The 23,869-nt window shown below is 44.8% G+C and overlaps 1 protein-coding gene across 3 annotated transcripts in view; it reads left to right on the top strand.

Moving 5' to 3' along the window:
* Window positions 1–6,968: 6,968 nt before the first annotated feature.
* BST1 (bone marrow stromal cell antigen 1) overlaps window positions 6,969–23,869 on the top strand; it is a 31,533-nt gene continuing 14,632 nt past the window's right edge. For 2 of the 3 annotated variants that reach the window (XM_019453661.2, XM_019453662.2), the window contains exons 1-7: window positions 6,969–7,182; window positions 9,390–9,516; window positions 11,238–11,373; window positions 15,853–15,935; window positions 19,538–19,614; window positions 19,962–20,054; window positions 22,719–22,805. In XM_019453661.2, the coding sequence (XP_019309206.2) occupies window positions 7,010–7,182; window positions 9,390–9,516; window positions 11,238–11,373; window positions 15,853–15,935; window positions 19,538–19,614; window positions 19,962–20,054; window positions 22,719–22,805 (776 nt within the window). In that variant the 5' untranslated portion in view covers window positions 6,969–7,009. The remainder of the gene's footprint in view (window positions 7,183–9,389; window positions 9,517–11,237; window positions 11,374–15,852; window positions 15,936–19,537; window positions 19,615–19,961; window positions 20,055–22,718; window positions 22,806–23,869) is intronic. The other variant, XM_019453660.2, reaches the window with a different exon arrangement.

Below are 23,869 nucleotides of genomic sequence, written 5' to 3'. Positions count from 1 at the left end.
TCCAAAACCTTGTCTAAGTCTCACTGGCTCAAAGGCTCAAGTCTTCCACCTAAATCACCTAGATTAGGTGTGGGTACAGTATCTGGGTATAATCTATCCTGAGACAAAATCTTGCATCTGTGACCTGTGAAATTAGAAACCAGTTCTGTGCTTCAAAATACCCAGACTGTTCTAGGGTAATAGTCACAACCCATTCCCATTCAAAAAGGGAGAAAAACATTAAATTCTGGTTCCTTTTTGTAACAGTTCCCTCCTTTTTATCTCTTTTACATTTTACTAAAAGCCACAAAAAAACCCAGGACATACCTCCAATACTTCGCTTGGAAATCTCACATAAAATCCAAGTTCGTTGCTCTCAAGTCCTGTTTTCTATATAATTATAGGACATAATCCATCCTAAACTTCCCCTTTCTATCATTCTATAACAGAACCCCAAAAAACCCAAAAACTGTTGGTGAGGTGCTTCTGAGCCCTCACAGCAGTGCTTTTAACATCCAATTATGCTACAGTTTGTTTACAATGACTTAGGTATTCTTTTTTTTCTTTTTCTTTTTTAAGTAGGCTTCACGTCCAGCAGGGAGCCCAACATGGGGCTTGAACTCATGACTCTGAGATCAAGACCTGAACTGAGATTCAGAGTAGGATGCTTGGGGCACCTGGGTGGCTCAGTCGGTTGAGCATCCGACTTCAGCGCAGGTCATGATCTCAGGGTCCGTGGGTGTGAGCCCCGTGCGTTAGGCTCTGTGCTGGCAGCTCAGAGCCTGGAGCCTGCTTCGGATTCTGTGTCTCCCTCTCTCTCTCTGCCCCTCCCCCACTCACACTCTGTCTCTCTATCAAAAAATGAATAAACGTTAAAAAAAAATTAAAAAAAAAAGAGTAGGATGCTTAACCTACTGAGCCACCAAGGCACCCCAATGATACAGGTATTCTTTAAGACCATATAGGTTTGGGGTGCCTGGATGGCTCCTTTGATTTCAGCTCAGGTCATGATCTCATGTGGGGCTACACGCTGACAGCATGGAGCCTGTTTGGGATCCTCTCTCCTTCTCTCTGCCTGTCCCCCAGTCACTCTCTCTCTCTCTTTCAAAATAAATAAATAAACTTAAAAAAAAAGGATGATATAGGTTTTTTCTACCATGCTCTTCACTCCTGAGACCTCAGAGACCTGAGTCTTTGACACCCATATTTCTACTAACAATCTGTTTTAAGGCAATGTAGATTTCTTCTACTGTGTTCCCCCAAATGGTTTCAGCCTCCGTGAAGTTGCAAACCACTTCCATATTTTGAGTATTTGTTCCAGCAGACTTGCCAAAATTTGAAGCCAGAAAAATCTCATTGTTTCGATGACTAGCTGTCTCATCTGTTCTCCAACTTCACCTCTGCTTTGGGGCACCTCCTTGCAGATTCTGGCCAAGATTAGCCAAGAGTAACTGTCCCTGGTGACATCCCAAGCTCAGTCTCGGAACTGAAGAAAACAGGGAAACAGAAAAGGGATACTTCCAGATCCTGCTCTAACAAGCTACCATAAACCTAGTGGCTTAAAACAACATGTATCTGTTTAGAAATGAGGTCAGAAGTCCAACGACAGTCTCCCAGGACTAAAGTCAAGATGTCAGCAAGGCTTGTTCCTTCTGGAGGCTCTAGGGAAGAATCAATCTCTCCTTTTTTTTTTTTTTTTTTTTTAATTTTTTAATGTTTATTTTTGAGAGACAGCGACACAGACAGTGTGAGTGGGGGAAGGGCAGAGAGAGAGGGCGACACAATCTGAAGCAGGCTCCAGACTCCAAGCTGTCTGCACAGAGCCCAGTGCGGGGCTCAAACCCACAAACCGTGAGATCATGACCTGAGCCCAAGTCGGACGCTCAACTGATTGAGCCAATCAGGTGCCCCCCCATTTCTTTTTTAATATTTACTTTTGCAAGAGAGAGAGTGAGAGGAAAAGGGGCAAAGAGAGAGAGAGAGAGAGAGGAGGACAGAGGATCCAAAGCAGGCTCTGTGCTGACAGCAGACAGCCAGATGTGGGGCTTGAACTCACGAACCGCGAGATCATGACCTGAGCCAAAGTTGGACGCTTAACTGACTGAGCCACCCAGGCGCCCCAGGAAGAATCTTTCTATACATTTTCAAGCTTCAAGAGTCTGCCTACATACCCTGTCTCATGGCCCCATCCTGCAGCATAGCACCCCCAAGTATCTCTCTGCTTCCATCATTACATTGCCTTCTCTGTGTCTCTGATCCACCTGCCTCCCTTTTATAAGGGAGACAGAGCGGGGACTGGACTCAGGCCCCCTCAACCCTAACCCAAAACCCAGCATTCCTTGATAGCTGGAACTCTAGGCCTCTTGAGTAGCATTATCTTGCAGGAATGCAAATGAAGCATGCTTACCTAAAGGAGGGACTTCATCATGTACACTGGCAGAGAGCTAACCAAACCAGCCTTCGCCAAGGTGGACCCCAGTGCTGACCTTTCACCGACTTTCTCCCTCATTATAATACTAAAAATCCTGCGGGGGCGGGGGAGGGAGGGAGGGTGGAGATTGAACATGCTAATGAGACATGCCCTAAGTGCTTGCCCCACTTCCTATATCTCTTCCCACCCATTCATGCTTAGGTCACTCCTTTCCCTCCTCAGTCTCTTTAAAAACATTCCCTGGCCTTTGTTCCTGTTGGACCCCCATCAATTTCTATTTCTTGGGGAACCCAAGGACTGGAGCTGGTGATATAAGGACCCTTAAAAAGACATTGGACCATCCAGACAATCCATTATAATCTTTCCATCTCAAGATCCCTAACTTAATCATTTTTGCAAAGTCCCTCCAACTGTGTAAGGTAATGTATTCACAGTTTCCTGGGGATTAGGATATTGTGGAGCCGTTACTCTGGCCTGCCACAACGGAAAATAAAAACAAGAAGCAAATAAGATGATAAGATGAATAAGTATTCAAAACATTCATTGAGAGAACATTATGAAACACACTGTGCTAAGACCTTTAAAAGCCTCATTTCTCTTCATCCTTTAGCAACCAAGAATGCCAGCCAACAAAAGAGACATGTTTAATAAGGAAGTCCAGAATTACTGAAAACTCTTAAAGTTCAAGGAAACAAAGTACAAATTAGTACTGAGTTCAAGGTTTTTGACTTGTGACCCTAGCTTTCCTGTCAAGTCTCAGGCTACACTCTATTTATCAATAAAACTAGCTTTTGATCTTTTTCCAGAAAAAGTCCCATGCTTTCCCATTATTCTGCCTTTGCTTGAGCAATTGGTACCATCTGAAATCTCTTTCCTCCAACTCTGGATGTCAGCATTCTATTCCTTTTTCTAGAACTTCCTATAAGGGGAATAATAAATTATACATATATTTTTTCCTGTAGCTTCTTTCACTCAGTGTGAACACTTTTAGATGCTTCAGTGTATCAGTAGTGTATGCCTTTGCATTGCTGAGTGGTATTCCATTGTATGACTAGATCACAATTTGTTTATTCTTTTCTTGTTGGACATTTACATTGTTTAGTTTGGGGGTTTTATGGACTAAGCTCAATGAACATTTCATGTGTAAATCTTCAGATAGACATGTGTTCATCTTTTTCTTGGTAAATATCTTCTTTGGTGAGGTATTTGTTCAATTATTTTGCCAATTTAAAAATTTGTGTTGCGTTTCTTGTTGTTTCTGAGTTGTTGAGTTCCTTCTATTTTCCAGACACAAGCTTTAAATCAGTAATCAGCATTCACAGTATTATGACCTGTGAATATCATTCACAGTTAAACTTACAGTATTCTATGATTGTTTCCTTTCTTGTAAACTTCCTGCTCACCCCAGAGGTAATAACTATCTCCCCTCAACCCCCAGCCAAGCTTATTTGTTTATGTACTTGGTATTCTATTTAGTTTCCATGTATTGTGCTCTGGGAAGGATGTTTCTAAGGAAAGAAAAAGAAAAAGAAAAAGAAAAAGAAAGAAAGAAAGAAAGAAAGAAAGAGGAAGAAAGAAAGGAGGGAGGGAGGGAGGGAGGGAGGGAAGGAAGGAAAGAAAGGAAGGGAAAGAAAGATATCAAACACACCACCTAAAATACAGACTGATACTTAAAAAAAAATTTTTTTTTTACTGTTTATTTATTTTTGAGAGAGAGAGAGAGAGCGTGCACACACAAGCAGGGGAGGAGCAGAGAGAGAGGGAGACACAGAATCCCAAGCAGGCTTGAATTCACTCACAAGCTGTGAGATCATGACCTGAGCCAAAGTCAGAGCCTTAACCCACTGAGCCACCAAGGCGCCCCCAGACTGACACTTTTGAATGCATTGAGAGATTCATGCGTCTTGCACAGAATTTGACCATAATCATAAGTGTCCATAGGATACCAAGCAAGCAAACAAAGAAGTGTGGATGGTGGGTGAAGAATGGGGGAAGGGAGGAGGATAACAGAGATTAATTCTTTCCTCTAGGGTAAGGAAAAAGTTCACAAAAAAGGAAACAGAATCATAGAATACCACAAGCTCAGCCATGAATAATACTCACAGGTCATAATAACGTAGATGCTGATTACTGATTTCAAGCTTGAGATAAAACACTTGGGATGATGAAAGGCACAGAAAGATGCCTTCTGAGGATGTGTGAGGTTAAAGATAAAATTTCCTTTTCCATCCTAGGAAGTCAAAGAATAATATCCAAGATGGAAACATCAAGAAACAGCAGATAGCAATGTTTTTTGGAAACGCAGAAGTAAGTAAAAGGTTTTTTTTGAAATAATTAAAAATGCTCATTTCTGGAAAGTGAATTGAGTCAGGGAGGACTGGACAGGAGAATGTGGGTTTTGGTTATAAACTTTACAAATGAAAAAGAGAGTCAGGGCGCCTGGGTGGTTTAGTCGGTTAAGCATCTGACTTCAGCTCAGGTCATGATCTCACGGTTTTGAGTTTGAGCCCCAAATCGAGTGAGCTCGAGCCCCGCTTTGGGTGAGCCCCACTTCCCTCTCTCTCTGCCTCTGACTCACTTGTGCCCTCTCTCTTAAACAAAACAAAGCAAAAAACTTAAAAAATAATAAATAAAAAATGTAGATGGGACACCTCGATGCCTCAGTCAGTTGAGTGTCCGACTTCAGCTCAGGTCATGATCTCCAGGTTTGTGTGTTTGGTTTCTGAGTTCTAGCCCCGCATCTGGCTCTCTGCTGTCAGCAGGGAGCCCCGCTTCTATCCTCCCATTCTCTCTGCACCTCCCCCACTTACACTCTCTCAAAAATAAATACACGTTTAACAAAATAAATAAAAAAGAGAGAAAGAGTCACATAAAATGTTATAGAACCCCCAACCCCACCCCTCACCAGCTCCCCATGTTTACCAGATGCTTGCTGTGGGCACTCCGTTCACAGCTATCATTACTGTGAGAATTGAGGATTAGGGCCTCCAGAATTCCAAGTGCAATTCTGGCAATCCTGGCTGTCTGAATTGCCTACCTTTGGGAGTTTGCATTTATCTGGAAGGGAGATTATAACCTCCCACAAGTTCCTTAACTTCCCGGCGTTTCCTCATCTCTAAAATGGGGATGAAAATAAATAACAAAATAAATAAATAAATAAGTAAATAAATAAATAAAATGGAGGGGCGCCTGGGTGGCGCAGTCGGTTAAGCGTCCGACTTCAGCCAGGTCACGATCTCGCGGTCCGTGAGTTCGAGCCCCGCGTCAGGCTCTGGGCTGATGGCTCGGAGCCTGGAGCCTGTTTCCGATTCTGTGTCTCCCTCTCTTTCTGCCCCTCCCCCGTTCATGCTCTGTCTCTCTCTGTCCCAAAAATAAATAAAAAACGTTGAAAAAAAATTTAAAAAAAAAATAAATAAATAAAATGGAGATAATAAACCCAGCTGGGAGGGATGTTGTGAAAAGTAATTGAAAACTATGCTTATAGAGCGCTTGGCACATAATAGCAGCTCAACAAACATTAGTGTTTGTGGTTATTACTTCCTGAAAACAAAACCCACTCACCATTGACCAGTGGAAAAGAGGGCTTCTATCAAAGATGTCAGAGTTTGGGACCAGAAATACCTTTCTTTCAATGACTAAACTTCCCAGGCCTATTCCCCAACCTTGTTTCTTTGGGAGCTCTTTCCTCCTGGCCAATATTAGCCCAGAGCCTGTTTTTCTGTTTGTTTGTTGTTTGTCAGACTGGCGGTTGCCAGGACGGGGGTGGGGGCGGGATGGGCGAAACAGGTAAAAAGGATTAAGGGGCTCCTAAATTAAAGAAGTCAGGAAGATGAAAAGTATAGCCTGGGGAATGTAGTCAATAGTATTATAATAACCTGTGATGACAGATGTTGACTACATGTGTGGTGAGCATGCGGTAATGTACAGAATTGTCCTACACCTGAAACTGTATGCTAATTACACTTCAATTAAAAACAAAACAAAAGATGGGGCGCCTGGGTGGCTCGGTCGGTTGAGCGTCGGACTTCGGCTCAGGTCACGATCTCGCGGTCCGTGAGTTCGAGCCCCGCATAGGGCTCTGTGCTGACAGCTCAGAGCCTGGGGCCTGCTTCTGCTTCTGTGTCTCCCTCTCTCACGGCCCCTCACCCACTCGCATTCTGTCTCTGTCTCTGTCAAAAATAAATAAACATTAAAAAAACAAACAAACAAAAGAGCAGAAGAACAAAAGGGGCGTCTGGCTGGCTCAGTCCGTAGAGCAGAGCACGCTACTCTTGATCTCAGGGTTGGGAGCCCAAGCCCCACCTTGAGCGTAGAGATTACTTAAAAATTAAAATCTTTAAAAAGAGAAGAAGGAGAAGAAGGATGAGGAGGAGGGGGAGGGGGAGGGGAGGGGAGGGGAAGGGAAGGGGAGGGGGAGGAGATCAGCCGAGAGCCAGAGTCCTGTTCCCGGTGAAGTCCTAACTCAGTCCTGGAACTGAAGCAGCTGGCAGGGGCGGACAGCGAGGGGGTGGGGGTGGGGTGCGCGTCTGCGGAGCGCAGCTGGAGGGAGCCGGCTTCGTGCAGGGGAGAGGAGCGAGTCCAGAAGACAAAGTCCGGGGGATGGCAGCCCTGGGGCGCGCGTCCTCGCTGCTGTCGCTGCTGGCGCTGCTGCTGGTGCCCGCTGCGGGCGCAGGGGGCGCGCGGTGGCGCGGGGAGGGCACCAGCCCGCACCTACGGAGCATCTTTCTGGGTCGCTGCGCGGAGTACAGCTCCCTGCTGAGCCCGGAGCTGCGGTGAGCGCGGCGGGGGCGGCGGGAGGTCTGGAGGTGAGGAGGGCGCGGGGAGTCTGAAGGTCGGGGCCTGGGGGGAAGGGGAGGATCTTGACCCGAGAGGGGTGGGGGAAAGTGGGGGTTCTAGAGGTGCGGGGAGCCAAATGTGGAGAGTGGGGAGTCTAGCGGTGTGTGTGTGTGTGTGTGTGTGTGTGTGTGTGTGTGTGTGTGAGGCAGGCTGTGGGTGGTCGGCCTAGAGGGTGAGGCTTAGGTAGAGGGGAGTTTGGATGACAGACAGCATGTGCTCAGCCAGAGGGGTCAGACCCAGGAAGAGGGCCTTCCGCTGGAATTGGTGAGTCCGGGGACTTGGGCAATTCATTATCAGATCCCCTAAGGTAGAGGACTTTCTAAGTTTGAGTCTCTCTTGCCAGCACAGTGCTTTGTACTAATCTTTATACCTTCTTTGGACCTACTTTTGCTGTTTTCATAATGTCCTTTTCTTGTGCCAGGATTTTTTTTTGGTGACAAGGTTCAGACAAATAAAAACAGCAGACAATCGTGTACAGAACACCCATGATAGCCACTGCCCACCACAAGACATAAAAAGTTACAAATGCCTTGGGGAATGTTTTTGAAAAGCTAGAATGGACTTCAAGAGTGGTGGCTGTCGCTGGAGGGCATCCTTTCTGCTTCAGTGTCACCTGATGCAAAGGGTGACGGCTTGGGCCTGTCAGCAGATAGATCAGCCCAAATCCCTTGGCTTGAGCGATTGTTTTTTTGAGCGAATGTTTTTTATTACTTTCAGCGAGGAAGGAGACAGGGATAGTTCTCAAAGCACTGTCTCCTCTAACACAAACTTCAGAGCTGCTTATACTGCCAGCCGCACCATTTTGTTCAGTTATTCTTACAAATAGGTAGCTGGTCACAGGAACTTGGTAAACTTTGTAATCTTTCCAGCATGGCTTACAAGGGGTTAGCTTAACTACAATTTCCCAGGAACATTTATGATCTGTGTTCCCAGGCATCTACTCTCTCTCTCTCTCTTTTAAAAAATTTCTTTAAGTTTATTTATTTATTTTGAGAGAAAGGGACAGAGAGAGTAGAGAGTAGAGGGTGCACGCGTGCGCGCGTGCAGACACACACACACACACACACACACACACACACACACGTGGGGGAGGGGCAGAGAGGAGAGAGAATCCCAAGCAGCCTCCCAACCATCAGTGCAGAGTCTGATGTGGGGCTCCCAACTCACGAACCATGAGATCGAACCATGAGATCGTGACCTGAGCTGAGATCAAGAGTCAGACACTTGGGGCGCCTGGGTGGCTTGGTCGGTTAAGCGTCCGACTTCGGCTCAGGTCATGATCTCACGGTCCGTGAGTTTGAGCCCCGCGTCGGGCTCTGTGCTGACAGCTCAGAGCCTGGAGCCCATTTCAGATTCTGTGTCTCCCTCTCTCTCTGCCCCTCCCCTGTTCATGCTCTGTCTCTCTGTCTCAAAAATAAATAAACATTAAAAAAAAAAAAAAAGAGTCAGACACTTAACCGACTGCACCACCCAGGTACCCAAGGAATCTACTCTCCCGAGTAACTTTGGAGGGTTCCCAGAAACAGTGAGGTCCTCAAGGACTCGTGAAGCTGAAAACAAATATGCTGGAGAAACAAGATAGTTATTTTCTCACTGATGAGACATTAGGTCCCTGATGTGACCTTATTCCTAACTAACATTAGCAGCAGGTGTAACAGCTTTTCTCAACACACAGAGCCCATGCCTGGTTTTATAAGGTCTTGTCCACCAGCCTGATCTCACCTGGCCCCTGACACAATGGACCTTAGGTCTAAATGGAGAGGCATCTCAAATTGGGGGCCTGCATTGGCTTATTGGAATTGTCATCCTCCAGCACAGTGCTTTTTCTGCTTGTCTCTGGGAGCCTGAGACAAGACTTAGGTTCCTTAGCTCTGAAACACGTGTGTAACTCCTTCTGAGACCACTTTCACGATCAGATTCCTAAATCCGTCATGGGTTTGTCTTCTCCTCTTCTGAGCTGGGGTTAATGCATGAGACATGACAGTTTGCTGCCCTTCTCATGCCTAGTTCTGCAGAGTTAATAAATGGCAAAATTGCTTGTAAAGCTGTTGAACTTTGAGAGAAACGACAGTATTTCACATCACATCATGATGTCGTTGTTTTTTTTTTTTTCTTTTCTTTTTTAACTTGTACTTCTGTACAGGGACAAGAACTGCACAGCTATCTGGGAAGCCTTTAAAGTGGTTCTGGACAAGGATCCCTGTTCTGTATTTCCCTCGGACTATGAACTTTTTATTAGCCTCTCCAGACACTCTATTCCCAGGGACAAGGTAAAATGTTCTTCTCTGTCTCTACAGAGATAGATAGTGCCTGGGCCAGTATCTGTGACCCTGTGGGACCCTGTTTCAGTATCACCAAAAAATCAAGCAACAAACTCACCTGAGCTCTCTGATGGGAAGGCATCTTCACTGGTAATCCTGGGTCTCCTGCCTGTCTGGGCAGAAGGGACTTTCCTAGGTCAACAAGTCTGTGCAGGAATCACCACATAAGGACGTTGCCACACCTTCTTCCTGGGCCTCTGCCCCGAGCCAATTCTGAATAACCTGTGTCCCAACTGGCCCCATTTGGTCTGAACTTTGAGGGACTCAGAAAGGCTTTAACCTCAATATCTTCCCAGAAGACTGATCCCTCCTTTTATTATTATTATTATTATTATTATCATCATCATCATTATTATTATTATTTTAATGTTTATTTATTTTTGAGAGAGAAGGAGAGACAGAGTGTGAGCAGGGGAGGGGCAGAAAGAGAGGGAGACACAGAATCCAAAGCAGGTTCCAGGCTCTGAGCTGTCAGCACAGAGCCTGACGCGGGGCTCAAACTCACAAACTATGAGACTGTGACCTGAGTTGAAGTCAGATGCTTCACCAACTGAGCCACCCAGGTGCCCCCTGATCCCTCATTTTAAGGAACCTTAAGATTCTATCTGTTCAGTATCATTAAGAAAACCACATGTCTATGTTCTGAGTTATTTTTTTTTTTTTATGTTTTGAGTTCTAATAAAATCAAAATAAATGAGAAAATCTACATAAAATGCTTGCTTAGAACAATACCTTGAGTTTAAAGAAAGATACCTTTATTGTTTCTCTGACAACATAATTCTTAACCTGATTTTTCATTGTAAAATCAGGTAACAATAATGTTTACCAATGAGAAAATCTTAACATCATTTCTGATAGAGCTGGAAGGTTCAGTGATATAATAGATTGAAAATAGGTTGCATTTTGTACCTTGCCAGCTCCCTGCCAGTAAAAAGAGGAACGATGAATTTTGTTCTTTCTTTGGTGCTAGCTGATGAACTCAGGAAATAGTTCCCAATTTACTTCCACCTGCTGAACATTGTGCTAAGGCAACAAGTGGACAATGTGCAACAGAGAACAAAACAGCCCCTCCCCCAGGAATCTTCCAGTCTGGGCATAGACCAAGTGGACTACTAAGGATCTAATGAGATTATGAGCGGGATATCGTTATTTGTATTACTGTTGTGTGAAAACACCATAGCTTTACGGTGGAAACTGTAAAACATAATATAAAAGTCACATATTTCTGAGGCACTTTATGCTCTGGGAAGTGCTTTTTTGTGGTTACATATTATCCTGAACACAACTGTGGTAGAAGAGAAAGGGCTCATGCTCCCCATTTTCCAGATGTTGAAACTGAGGCACAGGGAGATTACATGCTTTGGTCAAGATCACACATCTAGTGTATGAACAGACTCAGGATTCAAACCCAGGTCCTTTGATCTTTTTTTAAATCCAGGAATGTTTATATAAACGCTGCTGGGAAAGTATTTTGTTAATGTTTGCCTGATACCCTAGGAATAAGGGGAGTAAATATCGGGATACTCTCTGGGTAAACAGAGACAAAGAACAAGAAAGTTCAGTTGTCAGGCAAGCTGGAGTTGAATGAGCAATGGACTGCCTGACGTGTCTGAAAAAAATCTGCCTTGATTTTATTTTATATGGTAATTTTGTGTTTGTTTTTTCCTTAGTCCCTGTTCTGGGAAAACAACCACCTCCTTGTCACTAGCTATGCAGAGAATGCCCGTCGCTTTATGCCTCTGTGTGATGTTCTGTATGGCAGGATTGGAGATTTTCTGAGCTGGTGTCGACAGGAAAATGCCTCCGGTAAGACTCCTGCACAAACCACAAGAAAAGTATGAGCTCCGGGGGCCTGGCTGGCTCAGTTGTTGGAGCATGCAGCTCTTGATTTTGGCGTCGGGTTTGTGAGTTCGAGCCCCCGTGTTGGGTGTAGGATTACTTAAAAAAATAAAATCTGTTTTTTAAATGTTTATTTATTTTTGAGAGAGAGAGACAGAGCGTGAGTGGGAGAGGGACAGAGAGAGAGGGAGACACAGAATCCGAAACAGGCTCTGAGCTGTCAGCACAGAGCCCGTTGTGGGGCTCGAACTCACGAAGCGTGAGATCATGACCTGCGCTGAAGTCGATGCCTAATTGACTGGGCCACCCAGGCGCCCCATAAAATCTTAAAAATGAAAGAAAAGTAAGAGCTCTCATTTAAGTAGATATTGTGCATTTGTGCTAAATGCTTTCATATGCATTTGTCTCATTTGATTCCCCCCAGATCCTCTGAGGTAGGTGGTAATAATAATTAATAATAACAATAATAGGTAGAAAGCACTTATCTTTTGCTGGGTACTCTCTAAGCACTTTACATATACAGTATTAACTAATTTAATCTCTGCACCAGCCCCAAGAGATAGGTCTTCTCCTAATTCCCGTTTTGATAAATGAGGACCCTGAGGCCCAGCAAGGTTAAGAAACCTGCTGAGGAGTGAACAGCCAGGAAGCAGCAGAGGCAGACAGTCTGACTCCAGAACATACGCTCCCAATCCTGCACAACTTGGCCTCACCACCCTCAGTTTCCAGAAAGGGAAACGGACGCTTAGGGAGGTTAAATCACTGGAAGAAGCAGCGCCAGGAGTTAATTCTCTCCTGATGGATTCTGAAGCCTGTGCTCTTAAATGCCACGCCAAGTGCCGGCAGACATTTGGAGACTGAAATCACAGTGAAAGTCACAAGGGCTGGCCTGGTGGGAATGAAAACTCTCCTCATGCATCCTCATGCATTTTATCTCCCAGATCCTTCTGGGAACTGGGGATAACAGAGCCCCCATCCTCGGGGCACTTATAGCCTTGTGAGGGACGTTCCCTTCTGTGCTGTGCTCTGACGCAGGAAAAGCCAGGTCCTAAGCAGTAGCACAGACACCAGCCTAGACCAGGGTATCCGTGAAGCTTCCCAGCAGTTCTTGGTTCTCAGTGAGTCTCCAAGGGTGAGCAAGAAAGGTGGAGGCGGGAGGGGGTGCTCCCTTGAGAAAACTGGAGATTCCTTCTCCCTGGGTATTGGAGTCACGTTCAAAGGTAGCCTAAGCGCAGTTCTGTGTATTCTCCTCCAGTCATCCATTCATCCAACCCAGAGCCATAGAGAGCCTACTCTGTGCCAAGCCCTCCTCCTGTAGGCACTGGGAACACAGCAGAGGATAAAACAGGCAAATTATACCCCATCCTTACACTATAGATGGGAGATAAAACAATACACAGGCAAGTAAAATAATCTGTGGAAGGGTGTCTGGCATATTTAAGGAACAGCAAGAACCACAGTGACTAAAGAGAAAAGTACAGGCTGTGAGGCTAGAGGAATAAAGGAAGGCCAGACAGCATGGGACCTGTGAGGACTCTGGCTTTCACTGGTGGGGAGATGGAAAATTGCAGGGCTCAGATCAATGCACATGGTCATTTGTTCAATGGACAGTGACCAGGAAGTCTGTGGCTATCCTGCAGCAGGGTGGGGAGAATGGGGAAGGGGTGTGAGAGAAAGAACGTGAAGGAAAGGAGAGTATGGTATAATCACAAACAAATGTTTGGTGTTTGTCCCCATTTCCTGGCACACAGCTTCTAAAGCCCTGGGAATCCGAGGAGAGAGAAGAGTGTCTTTTGTGGGGTAATGAGATGACTGATGGCTGGGGGCCCCTAAATAGCTTCACATGGGGGTTGGTCACCAGGAAGACCAAGGAAAGCCTGATTAGAGCCTGTGAGCTCTCAGCCCCGTCTCTGTCCTCCAGGATGGAAAGAGGGGCTGGCGGTTGAGTTAACTGCCAAACTGGCGATTTAATCAGTTGTGTCTGTGTAATGAAATCTCATAAAACCCTTGTGTAGTGGGGTTCAGAGGGTTTCTGAGTTGGTGAACGCAGATGCTGGGAGGGTGGTGGACCTGGAGGGGGCGTGGGAGCTCCCCATACTTCCCCTCGGAAGCACATATGTTGCCCTGTTTGGTTCTCTCTAGGACAACTTGTCACTGAGTACCTTCTCCTTTTTTATAGAGTAAATGGTGGACATGATCCCATTATATGGCTGCTGAATTCTGTTATTAAAATTTTAAAGAATTAATACATTTTAACACTTTATGTATATATATATATATATGCACAAAAATGTTTATTTGAATTTTGAAAGATTATGTAATATTATATTAGTAACATTTTAATTTTGAAGTTTATAGAATATTACTCTTTTTATGTTTTTTTAATTTTTAAAAATTTTAAAATTTACATCCAAGTTAGTTAGCATCTAGTGCAACAATGTTTTCAGGAGTAGATTCCTTAGTGCCCCTTACCCATTTAGCCCCTCCCCCTCCCACACCCCCTGTAACCCTCTGGTTACAGGAGTAACCCTCTGTTTGTTCTCCATATTTAAGTGTCTCTTATGTTTTGTCCCCCTCCCTGTTTTTATATTATTTTTGCTTCCCTTCCCTTATGATCATCTGTTTTGTATCTTAAAGTCCTTATATGAGTGAAGTCATATATTTGTCTTTCTCTGACTGGCTAATTTCACTTAGCATAATACCCTCTAGTTCCATCCACGTAGTTGCAAATGGCAAGATTTCATTTCTGTTTGATTGCCGAGTAATACTCCATTGTACACATATACTACATCTTCTTTATCCACTCATCCATCCATCGATGGACATTTGGGCTCTTTCCACACTTTGGCTATTGTTGAAAGGGCTGCTATAAACATTGGGGTGCATGTGCCCCTTCAAAACAGCACACCTGTATCCCTTGGATGAATTACCTAGTAGTGCAATTGCTGGGTCGTAGGGAAGTTCTATTAATTTTTTGAGGAACCTCCACACTGTTTTCCAGAGCGGCTGCACCAGTTTGCATTCCCACCAACAATGCAAAAGAGATCCTCTCTCTCCGCATCCTCACCAACATCTGTTGTTGCCTGAGTTGTTAATGTTTGCCATTCTGACAGGTGTAAGGTGGTATCTCATTGTGGTTTTGATTTGTATTTCCCTGATGATGAGTGATGTTGAGCATTTTTTCATGTGTCGGTTGGCCATCTGAATGTCTTCCTGGGAGAAGTGTCTATTCATGTCTTTTGCACATTTCTTCACTGGATTCTTTGTTGTTTGGGTGTTGAGTTTGATAAGTTCTTTATAGATTTTGGATACTAACCCTTTATCTGATACATCGTTTGCAAGTATCTTCTCCCATTCCATCGGTTGCCTTTTAGTTTTGCTGATTGTTTCCTTCATTGTGCAGAAGCTTTTTATTTTGATGAGGTCCCAGTAGCTCCTTTTTGCTTTTGTTTCCTTTGCCTCCGGAGACGTGTTGAGTAAGAAGTTGCTGTGGCCAAGATCAAAGAGGTTTTTGCCTGCTTTCTTCTCGAGGATTTTGATGGCTTCCTGTCTTACATTGAGGTCTTTCATCCATTTTGAGTTTATTTTGTGTATGGGGTAAGAAAGTGGTCCAGGTTCATTCTTCTGCATGTCGCTGTCCAGTTTTCCCAGCACCACTTGCTGAAGAGACTGTCTTTATTCCATTGGATATTCTTTCCTACTTTGTCAAAGATTAGTTGGCCATATGTTTGTGGGTCCATTTCTGGCTTCTCTGTTCTCTTCCATTTATCTGAGTGTCTGTTTTTGTGCCGACATGTTATATATTTTAAATTTTATAAAATATCTATTTTTTGGCCAAGGACTATCACTTTCTTGGTGTATTTTTGTTTTATTTATGTCCAAGACCAGGGCTAACTGGAGAAAGCACTTCTCCCAACAAAGCCAAGGTTTTTTTTTTAATTAAAAAAATTTTATTTGAGAGAGAGAGAGAGAGAGAGAGAGAATCCTAAGCAGGCTCCTCACTCAGTGTAGAGCCTGATGTGGGGCTCGATCCCACAAGCGTGGGATTATGACCTGAGCCAAAATCAAGAGTCAGATGCTTAACTGACTGAGCCACCCAGGCACCCTGCAAAGAGTTTTTTTAAAAAATAATTTCACCCGAACTTCAGTAAAGAAATAACCCAGCTAACATGCTGATGCTCAGTGGTCGGCAGCCTTACTCATTCACTAACTGCTTAGTTCTCTGCCTTCTTCACGTTTGTGCTGAGCAAAATGACACCTGTCCTGCTGTCATGGATTGGGTGATCCCTCACCACGTTCCTTGTGGATTGGGTGGGCAGAACTACTGTGAACGTCAAACTTGTAAACACAAGCTAAATAGATTTTGTGGGGCCAGCAAATATTTTAAATTAATTCTTCTCTGATGCAATGTTTGGAATGAAACATGTTTGTCTGTTTTCCCCTTAGGGCTCGATTATCGGTCCTGCCCTACGTCAGAAGATTGTGAGAACAACCCTGTGGATTCTTACTGGAAAATGGCATCTATGCAGGTAAGCGTGAGGAGGGCAGCCGAGAGGCTAAGCAGGTGTAGGCCTGCAAACATGAGACAGTGGGGTTCAGAGACTGGGCCCATCGGGTCATGACTTAACTTCTCTGAGCCTCTCTTCCCATCCATGTTTGGCACAGTCTGATTCACTCTGCTCCGTAGAGGTGTGAGGACGTAGGAGCCCAAATACTGCAGCGCCTAGCACAGGGGACACATTCAGTGAGTGTTGGTATAGATGAGGATATTAACTAGTCACTATTACTACCACCACACCACGGCTGCCCTAGTATTTTAAATCAATGTGGTTTTGACTGCTATGTAAAATGGGGTGACCCTTGTTTTATGCGAACTCCTGGGACACCTGAGATCGAGATGTGGGGGTCAGAAATGTCCCCGAGACTGATATTAATGATAGAGGAGGTGATAGGTGACAGGTGAGCAGAGGGTAAACTGGAGACCCAGAAATGGTCTTTTGTGGAAGGTCTATACAGCTACCAGTTCATGATAGTCTATTAACCGTTGGCTGTATTGACTAGGAGGCCAGTGGGCTTCAGGGTCCCATCACCTACAACCTCCCACCCCCTTTCAGGGCTGTCCATGTCCCTTTTTGTCCCATTCTGGATCCCCAGGTGTCCACTGGGTCCATTGTTAATCAGGGTGACTTTTGTTCGACCCTCTTCCACGTTGTGGTTTAGAGCGGGACAATGGGCCTGCTCCAGGCAAAAGGCACTGTTAATGTCTGCACTCTCCTGCTGCGCCAGCGGGGGCACCCCACTTTTGCTCACTACCCATAGGCTTCGTTTCCAGTGGAGACTCCGCTCAGTGAGCATTGGGCTGCCAGCGCTCACGGAGGCTGTGGGTGCCTCATCGCCTGAATGTGGGGTTGGTCGTCACAGTGACTCAGGGGCAATGTCAACATTCTCGTAAAACAACAACAACAACAACAACAACAACAAACCATGTACTGTTTGCAGTGCACCTGCCCCACGTCAAAGAGTGTGCTCCAAACCAATCTCCTCTACCTTCTCCAACTCTGGAATGGGAGTCCAAGAATCATACCCACGTTTTAGGAGTCCTTGGAATGAGCTGGGTCATCTATGCACAAGGAGAGGAGTTTAGCATAACGATGAGGAGAGGGTCTGAATTGTAGCAGAGAAGTATTCATTCAATAGATGTTAATAATTATTTAAAATTTTTTTTAATGTTTATTCAGTTTTGAGAGAGAGTGAGCAGGGGAGGGGCAGAGAGAAAGACACAAAGTCTGAAGCAGGCTCCAGGCTCTGAGCTGTCAGCACAGAGCCCCATGTGGGACTCGAACCCATGAACCGTGAGATCATGACCTAAGGCGAAGTCAGTCAGACGCTTAACCGATGGAGCCGCCCAGGTGCCCAATAATTATTATTTTAAATGATTGAATCTTTACAACAATCCTATGAGGGAGGGATCCTTATGAGGCACAAAGGGATCAGGAAACTTAACCAGGCTTATTACAGAGCTCGTAAGTCGAGGAGTCATGGACTTACATCCGCTGCGTCATATAGCTTCATTATATCTGCATGCATTTTTTATTACCTTTTTTTCTTATCAATGTAGTAGCTGCTCAGGATTAAAAAAATGACACATTAGGGCCGCTTGGATGGCTCAGTCGATTAATTGTCCGACTCTTGGTTTTGGCTCAGGTCGCGATCTCCCAGCTCATGGGTACAAGTCCCAAGTTGGGCTCTGTGCTGACAGTGCAGAGCCTGCTTGGGATTCTCTCTCTGTCTCTGTCTCTCACACTCTCTCTCTTTCAAAAATAAACAAATAAGCATGTTTTAAAAAAAGAAGAAGAAATAGCTGGACGTTCTTTCTAGACTTATTCTTAAAAAGTTATTTTTAAAAATGACAAATTATAGAAAATATAGATAAGAAAAAATTCATCGTGTATAAGTAAAGGTGACCCCTTCAGCATAGTGGTCACCAGACTTTGGCATTTGTGGGTTTAACCGTGACCATTAACATTATTTTGAAGCAAGCTAAAACGTACACAGCGTGAAGTGCACTGTCGCTTTGCTGCTGCTGGCGTTAGGTGTCACTTTGTCAGAGAAGTCCAGCCCTGGATATCTCATTGCCACCTGCCTTTCCGGCCCCCCGCCTCGCTAACGGAAACATTTTATCAGGGAAATCGCATGTTCCAGTACGATTCTTTTTCTTTCTTTCTTTTCTTTCTTTTCTTTCTTTCTTTCTTTCTTTCTTTCTTTCTTTCTTTCTTTCTTTCTTTCTTTCTTTCTTTCTTTCTTTCAGATTTTATGTTTAAGTCATCTCTGTGCCCAACGTGGGGCTCGAACACACAACCCCAAGACCAAGAGTTGTATTCTTTACGGACTGAGCCAGGCAGTAGTATTCTGAACTGGAGATTTGGGAACTTCTCTGGACCTATCCCTTCCTTGGGAATTTTGGGGGGTTGACTAATGTTCCCAGACTTTTGCCCGTTTATTTTGAGCATTGAGGGCTCATGCTCAGTCTACGTCATCCTGCATTTCGTTTTAAATGTGAGCGCTTCTTACACTTTTGCAAATCTCGTGTGGACTTTTAGTAATGGTTGGCTAATATTTCAGACATGTGAGTACTTTGGGTTACTTACCATTCCTCTGTTGTTGCCTATTTTAGGTTGCTTACAGACAACACTGCCACACACACCTCTGTGCACAGTGCTTGTGGTGGTCCCTAGGGTTGTGTAGAGTTCTTTACAAAATATGTCTGGCTCATCTTCCACACACATGGTTTGCATTTCCCTGACTGTTCAAGTTACTTGGGTGTGACATGTGATGGCCAAAGAGATGTGAGAGGGAGTGTGCGTGGTTTCCGGGCGGGCACCTTTAAGAACTGGTCTGTGATCTGCCACCGTCCCCTTCCCCTTCCCTGACAATCAGCGACTTTACAGACATGGAGTCTTCATCAGCTTGGGTCCCAGAGCGAGGACTTATGGAGCAAAACCTCAGTCGACCTGTGATAAACGTGTAGTGTGAGCACGAAACAACTCTTTCTTGCTTAAAGCCACTGTGATTTTGACGTTGTTTGCAATGGCTGTGTAATTTAGTCTGTTTCCGCTGTTACAGATGCTGGAATCACGTTGTTTCCTCAGTAGATTCCCAAACACGGAATCACTGAGTCTATGAGGTTTTGACATTTCAGAGCAATTTGCTTTACAAGATACACTAGTTGTATCCCTACCAGCTATATGGAATATCAAAATTGTTTTGAAATACCAAATTTTAGTTGATCCTTGCTAATACTGAGGATCGTTAGTTTTATTTTTTATCTTTTTACTTTTTTGAACGTTTATTTATTTTTGAGAGAGGGAGAGACAGAGCACGAACAGGGGAGGGCAGAGAGAGAGGGAGACACAGAATCCAAAGCAGGCTCCAGGCTCCGAGCTGTCAGCACAGAGCCCGACGAGGGGCTTGAACCCGTAAACTGCAAGATCATGACCGGAGCTGAAGTTGGACGCCTAACCAACTGAGCCCCCTGGGCTCCCCGAGGATTGTCAGTTTCAAAAACTTGCTCATTTCGTAGCTGAAAAATGACATGTGTTAATTTACTCAAAATAGTTGTTTCTTCTTACAGTATTCGAGGGATAGTACTGGGGTGATCCACGTCATGCTGAACGGTTCAGAGCCCAAAGGAGCCTATCCTGTTAAAGGGTAAGAATACCAGCATCAACAAATACAACGAAGAATGCCGAAATGTTCATTTTGTGTTTTTAAATGCAGGCTTAAGAAAATTGTCTTCATTCCCAGTGTAATGCTTGCTTTTGTAAATTCCAGTAAAGCAAAACAATCGAATGACCTGGAGATCAGGGCCACGTCTACACATTTCTGCCATTAATAGCTGATGAATGCATGAATGAAATAGATCACCTAAAAATAAAAGCTAAAAATACCCCCCCAAAACACCCCTCAAAACAAAAGTGATGTGTAAATCAACTAACGAAATGGGAAGAGTATCCTATTGCTTTAAGACTTTAAGAAATGCCTTTCCTGTTTCTCAGTTTTTTTGCAGATTTTGAAATTCCCTACCTCCAGAAGGATAAAATCACACGAATTGAGATCTGGGTTATGCATGAAATCGGGAGACCAAAGGTGTAAGTCATGGTGTTTCTGATGATGGTAATTGTGCAAATATGCTTTTCTTGATTTTCATATGATCAAGTCCGTTTTACATTTTCATTTTTGGGGACACAACACTCTTCTCTGTTTCTTTTTAATTAAAAAAAAATTTTTTTTAATGTTTATTTACTTTTGAGAGAGAGAGAGAGAGAGAGACAGGTGTGAGTGGGGGAAGGACAGAGAGAGGGAGACACAGAATCCAAAGCAGGCTCCAGTCTCTGAGCTGTCAGCACAGAGCCCAACATGGGGCTTGAACCCACAGACCATGAGATCATGGACTGAGCTGAAGTCGGATGCTTAACTGACTGAGCCACCCAGGTACCCCTCTTCTCTGTTTCTAATGTCATGGGTAAAGAAAGACAAAGGCTTGACTTTTTTGGAAATGCCACTAACCAGTCCCGAGTCCAGAGAGAAAACCTCCTTTATTCAGATACTATTCTCAGCTGAGGAAGATTGTCCTTTCTGAGCTACCTGGGTAGCATTGGAGAGTTCCTTATGCATTCGTGTGGGTCAAAGCCAATTTCTCCTCCTGGTTGTTTGAAGGCCCCCACCAGGAGTTCTCACAATGAACCCAAGGAGTATGTAATGAAAACTATTCTCAGAAAAGACCCAGTTCTACAACTGGATCTTAGTTCACTGGCCAAGGAAATGGTTAAGGTCCATCTTTTCTAGAAAACCACCTGAGTTTATATAAATGCAAGCCTGAACTCATCCTTCTCGTCAGTGAGGGGCATTGCTGGAAAAAGTAAAGATAAGAAACATAAACTCAGGGATGTCTGGGTGGCTCACTCGATTAAACGTCTGGCTCTTGATTTAGGTTCAGGTGGTGATCACGTGATTAGTGAGTTCGAGCCCCACATCGGCTGTGTGTTGAGTGCAGAGCCTGCTTGGGATTCTCTCTTTCCCTCTCTCTTTGCTGCTCCCCTGCTCTTTTTCTTTCTCTCTCTCTCAAAATAAATAAACATCAAAAAACAAAAACAAAAACAAAACATAAACCCAGTTGATTCAGAGACAAGCCGATCTGGCAGCTGCAGTGGAATGTCAGAAGCAAGTTGGGGCCTTGTTCTTCAGAGCACTGATGCAAAGCGTTGACAACCCCAAGGACTATGTTCTGGGAGAATCTTAGCAACCTCCCCATTTCAGGCCCCTAGGACCCTCTAAGACTCACCACATAATGAGCGATTATTTTTTCCTGTGTCTTAGGCAAGAGATTAGGTTCGCAGATGACTTACTATAGTTCTACCAGATCTGCATTTCTCTTCCCAGAAGACAAAGTATACTTATGTTGCATAGAAAATAGCACATGTTATTTGTCTTACTTCTGTGGGAAGTTGCCTCTTGTCAGGAAATTTTGCTTCCTTGTTATTTTAACGTTTCTCTCAGAGAAAGCTTGCCCTTCGAACCTGCCTTTAGTGAGATAAGGAAATTGCAAATGATGACCTGGCCTGAAATAATCCTGTCTTTTCTTTTGCTGACAACTTCCTCGTCACACCCTCCTGCCCACACAAAAGCTTTCCACCTTGTGCAACTCCTCAGGGCGCTGTTTCCTAGAAGGGTCTATTCCTGAATTGTTGAATGAAACCAATTAGATTTTCAGATTTCCTCAGTTGAATGTTCTTTAACGCTATGGAAGAACCTTAAAATGCATTCAAAACCGTGGTGCCAGAAAACCTACTTTCAGGAATTTATGCGAAGGAAATAAGTAATTCAAGATGGGTGTGAAAAGGAAGCTTCGACAGGGTTCATTTTAGTGTGACATCAGCCTTGAGGATCAACAAGAGGGGACTGGTTTTATGAATCATGTCCTGATGATGACGGTGATCATGCCGGAAGTACATATATACACTTCAACAGACACGGGCCAAGGCACACTACAAACTGCATTGGATAGCAGAAGGCTATTGTTATACTTAAAAAGTCTCTGGGGCGCCTTGGTGCCTCAGTCCGTTAAGCGTCCAACTTCGGCTCAGGTCACGATCTCACAGTCTGTGGGTTCGAGCCCCACATCAGGCTCTATGCTGACAGCTCAGAGCCTGGAGCCTGCTTCGGATTCTGTGTCTCCCCTTCTCTCTGCCCTTCCCACGCTCATGCTCTGTCTCTGTTTCTCAATAGTAAATAAAAGTTAAAAAAAATTTAAAAAAGTCTCATGGGAATGAATGCATTTCAAAGATTGAGAACGGTATACACCAAAATGTGAACCGTAGTTATCTCTAGCGATGTGCGATTGGGGTGATTTTTTTCCCTATGGGTTTATTTGCATTTTTAATAATATTTGGTTTGTATGTTCTTGCTTTCATTTAAAACATACTGTATGGGACACAAGTCGCTAGCATTCTGGGGCCCTGGGGCTCTGCCCTAAGGTGTGTTGCTGGGGGGAGGGCTGCGGGGTGCCCTGTGACCACCACCATGTGCCAGGGCAGGTCCCCCCCCCCCGCCCCCCCCCCCCCCCCTCCCCAGCTAGACCCGCCAAGACAGGTTCTCAGCGTTCAGCTTTCTAGGGTGCAGCGGGTTTTCCCATATTCCCTCAGAGTGGAGACTAACCCAGGAAGCACGTGGTCATGGGACATTGTAATTCACCCAGAAACAACTTTCTTCTTCCTCCTTTAATTTTATTTATATTCTATGTTTCTGTATTTTAGGGAATCCTGTGGAGAAGGCAGTGTGAAAATCCTGGAAGAGAGACTGGAGAAAATGGGCTTTCAGTACCGCTGTATTAATGATCACCTGTAGGTGCTATATCCTAATCAGTGCACAATTTCCAGGGTGGAGCGGTGATTTTGGAGGGCAAGGGGCCGTTGGAAAGGGTTCTGCTGGGATCAGAGCTGAGGGCCCCTGGACTGTGCCTTCTGGGTTGTCACTGGGCGCGAGGGCTGAGGGTGCCTTCTGGCCAGACCTCTGCCTGGGTCCCACCCACTTTTGTCCAGAGTCTTTAAGAAAAAATGCTTCAAGGGGATACCTGGGTGGCCGAGTCAGTTGAGGGTCTGACTCTTGATTTCCGCTCAGGTCGTGATCCTGGGGTCGTGGGATTAAGCCCTGTGTTGGGCTTGGGCTCCATGATGAGTGTTGGACCTGCTTAAGGTTCTCTCTCTTCTCCTGTCTCCAGCATGTGTGCGTGCTCTCTCTCTCTCTCTCAAAAAAAAAAAAAAAAAAAAAAAAAAAATGCTTCAAGGACAGACAGTAAAGTCCTGTTTCCTGGCTGCTTGTCCCATTTCCCCTCCCTTGCTTACAGCAATGGTGAGTCGCCTGAGGACAGGCACTGTGGTCCCGGGATTTGTGGATGCCATGGGTCCTTGCCTAAGATAGGTGCTAAGGTGGGTTTGTTTGAGATACTTACAGATAGACCTTGACAGTGGACCCATAGGAAAATAGTAACAGCTACCATTTACTGTAGCACATTGTAGGCTAAGCACTTTATGTATTTACATATTGCCTGAGGGCTTTCCTGATTCTTGGAAGTTTAGATAAGCTTGGCTGAAACCCTGATACCTGTTGGAAACCCTCCCCTGGACTGGGAGTTCTTACCTTGCTGCTTCCTGCTTTTCTCTGCCTCACTGCCTAAGTCTGCAGCCCTGCTCGGTTCCTCGGTTCCTCGGGGCCGAAGTCCAGCACTGCAAGGCCTTAGTGGCTTTCCCCCAAATTGGCAAGGGTGGCAATTACATCTGCGGTCTTGGCCAGGCCCCACGACCATCCGTCTGGCTCTACTGTACCATACCTTCTCCGTGGCTTTGGGGGCTGGGTAATCGTCCCCACCGAGCAGAGCCCATGGGAAATGTGGGCTGTCCTCCGCTTT

This window comes from Panthera pardus, unplaced genomic scaffold (assembly GCF_024362965.1).
Source record: "Panthera pardus isolate Hobbes unplaced genomic scaffold, ASM2436296v1 HiC_scaffold_13, whole genome shotgun sequence".
NCBI classification, from domain to species: domain Eukaryota; kingdom Metazoa; phylum Chordata; class Mammalia; order Carnivora; family Felidae; genus Panthera; species Panthera pardus.
The sequence above is the reverse complement of the archived record's forward strand: the minus strand, read 5'-3'. Positions and strand labels throughout refer to the sequence as shown.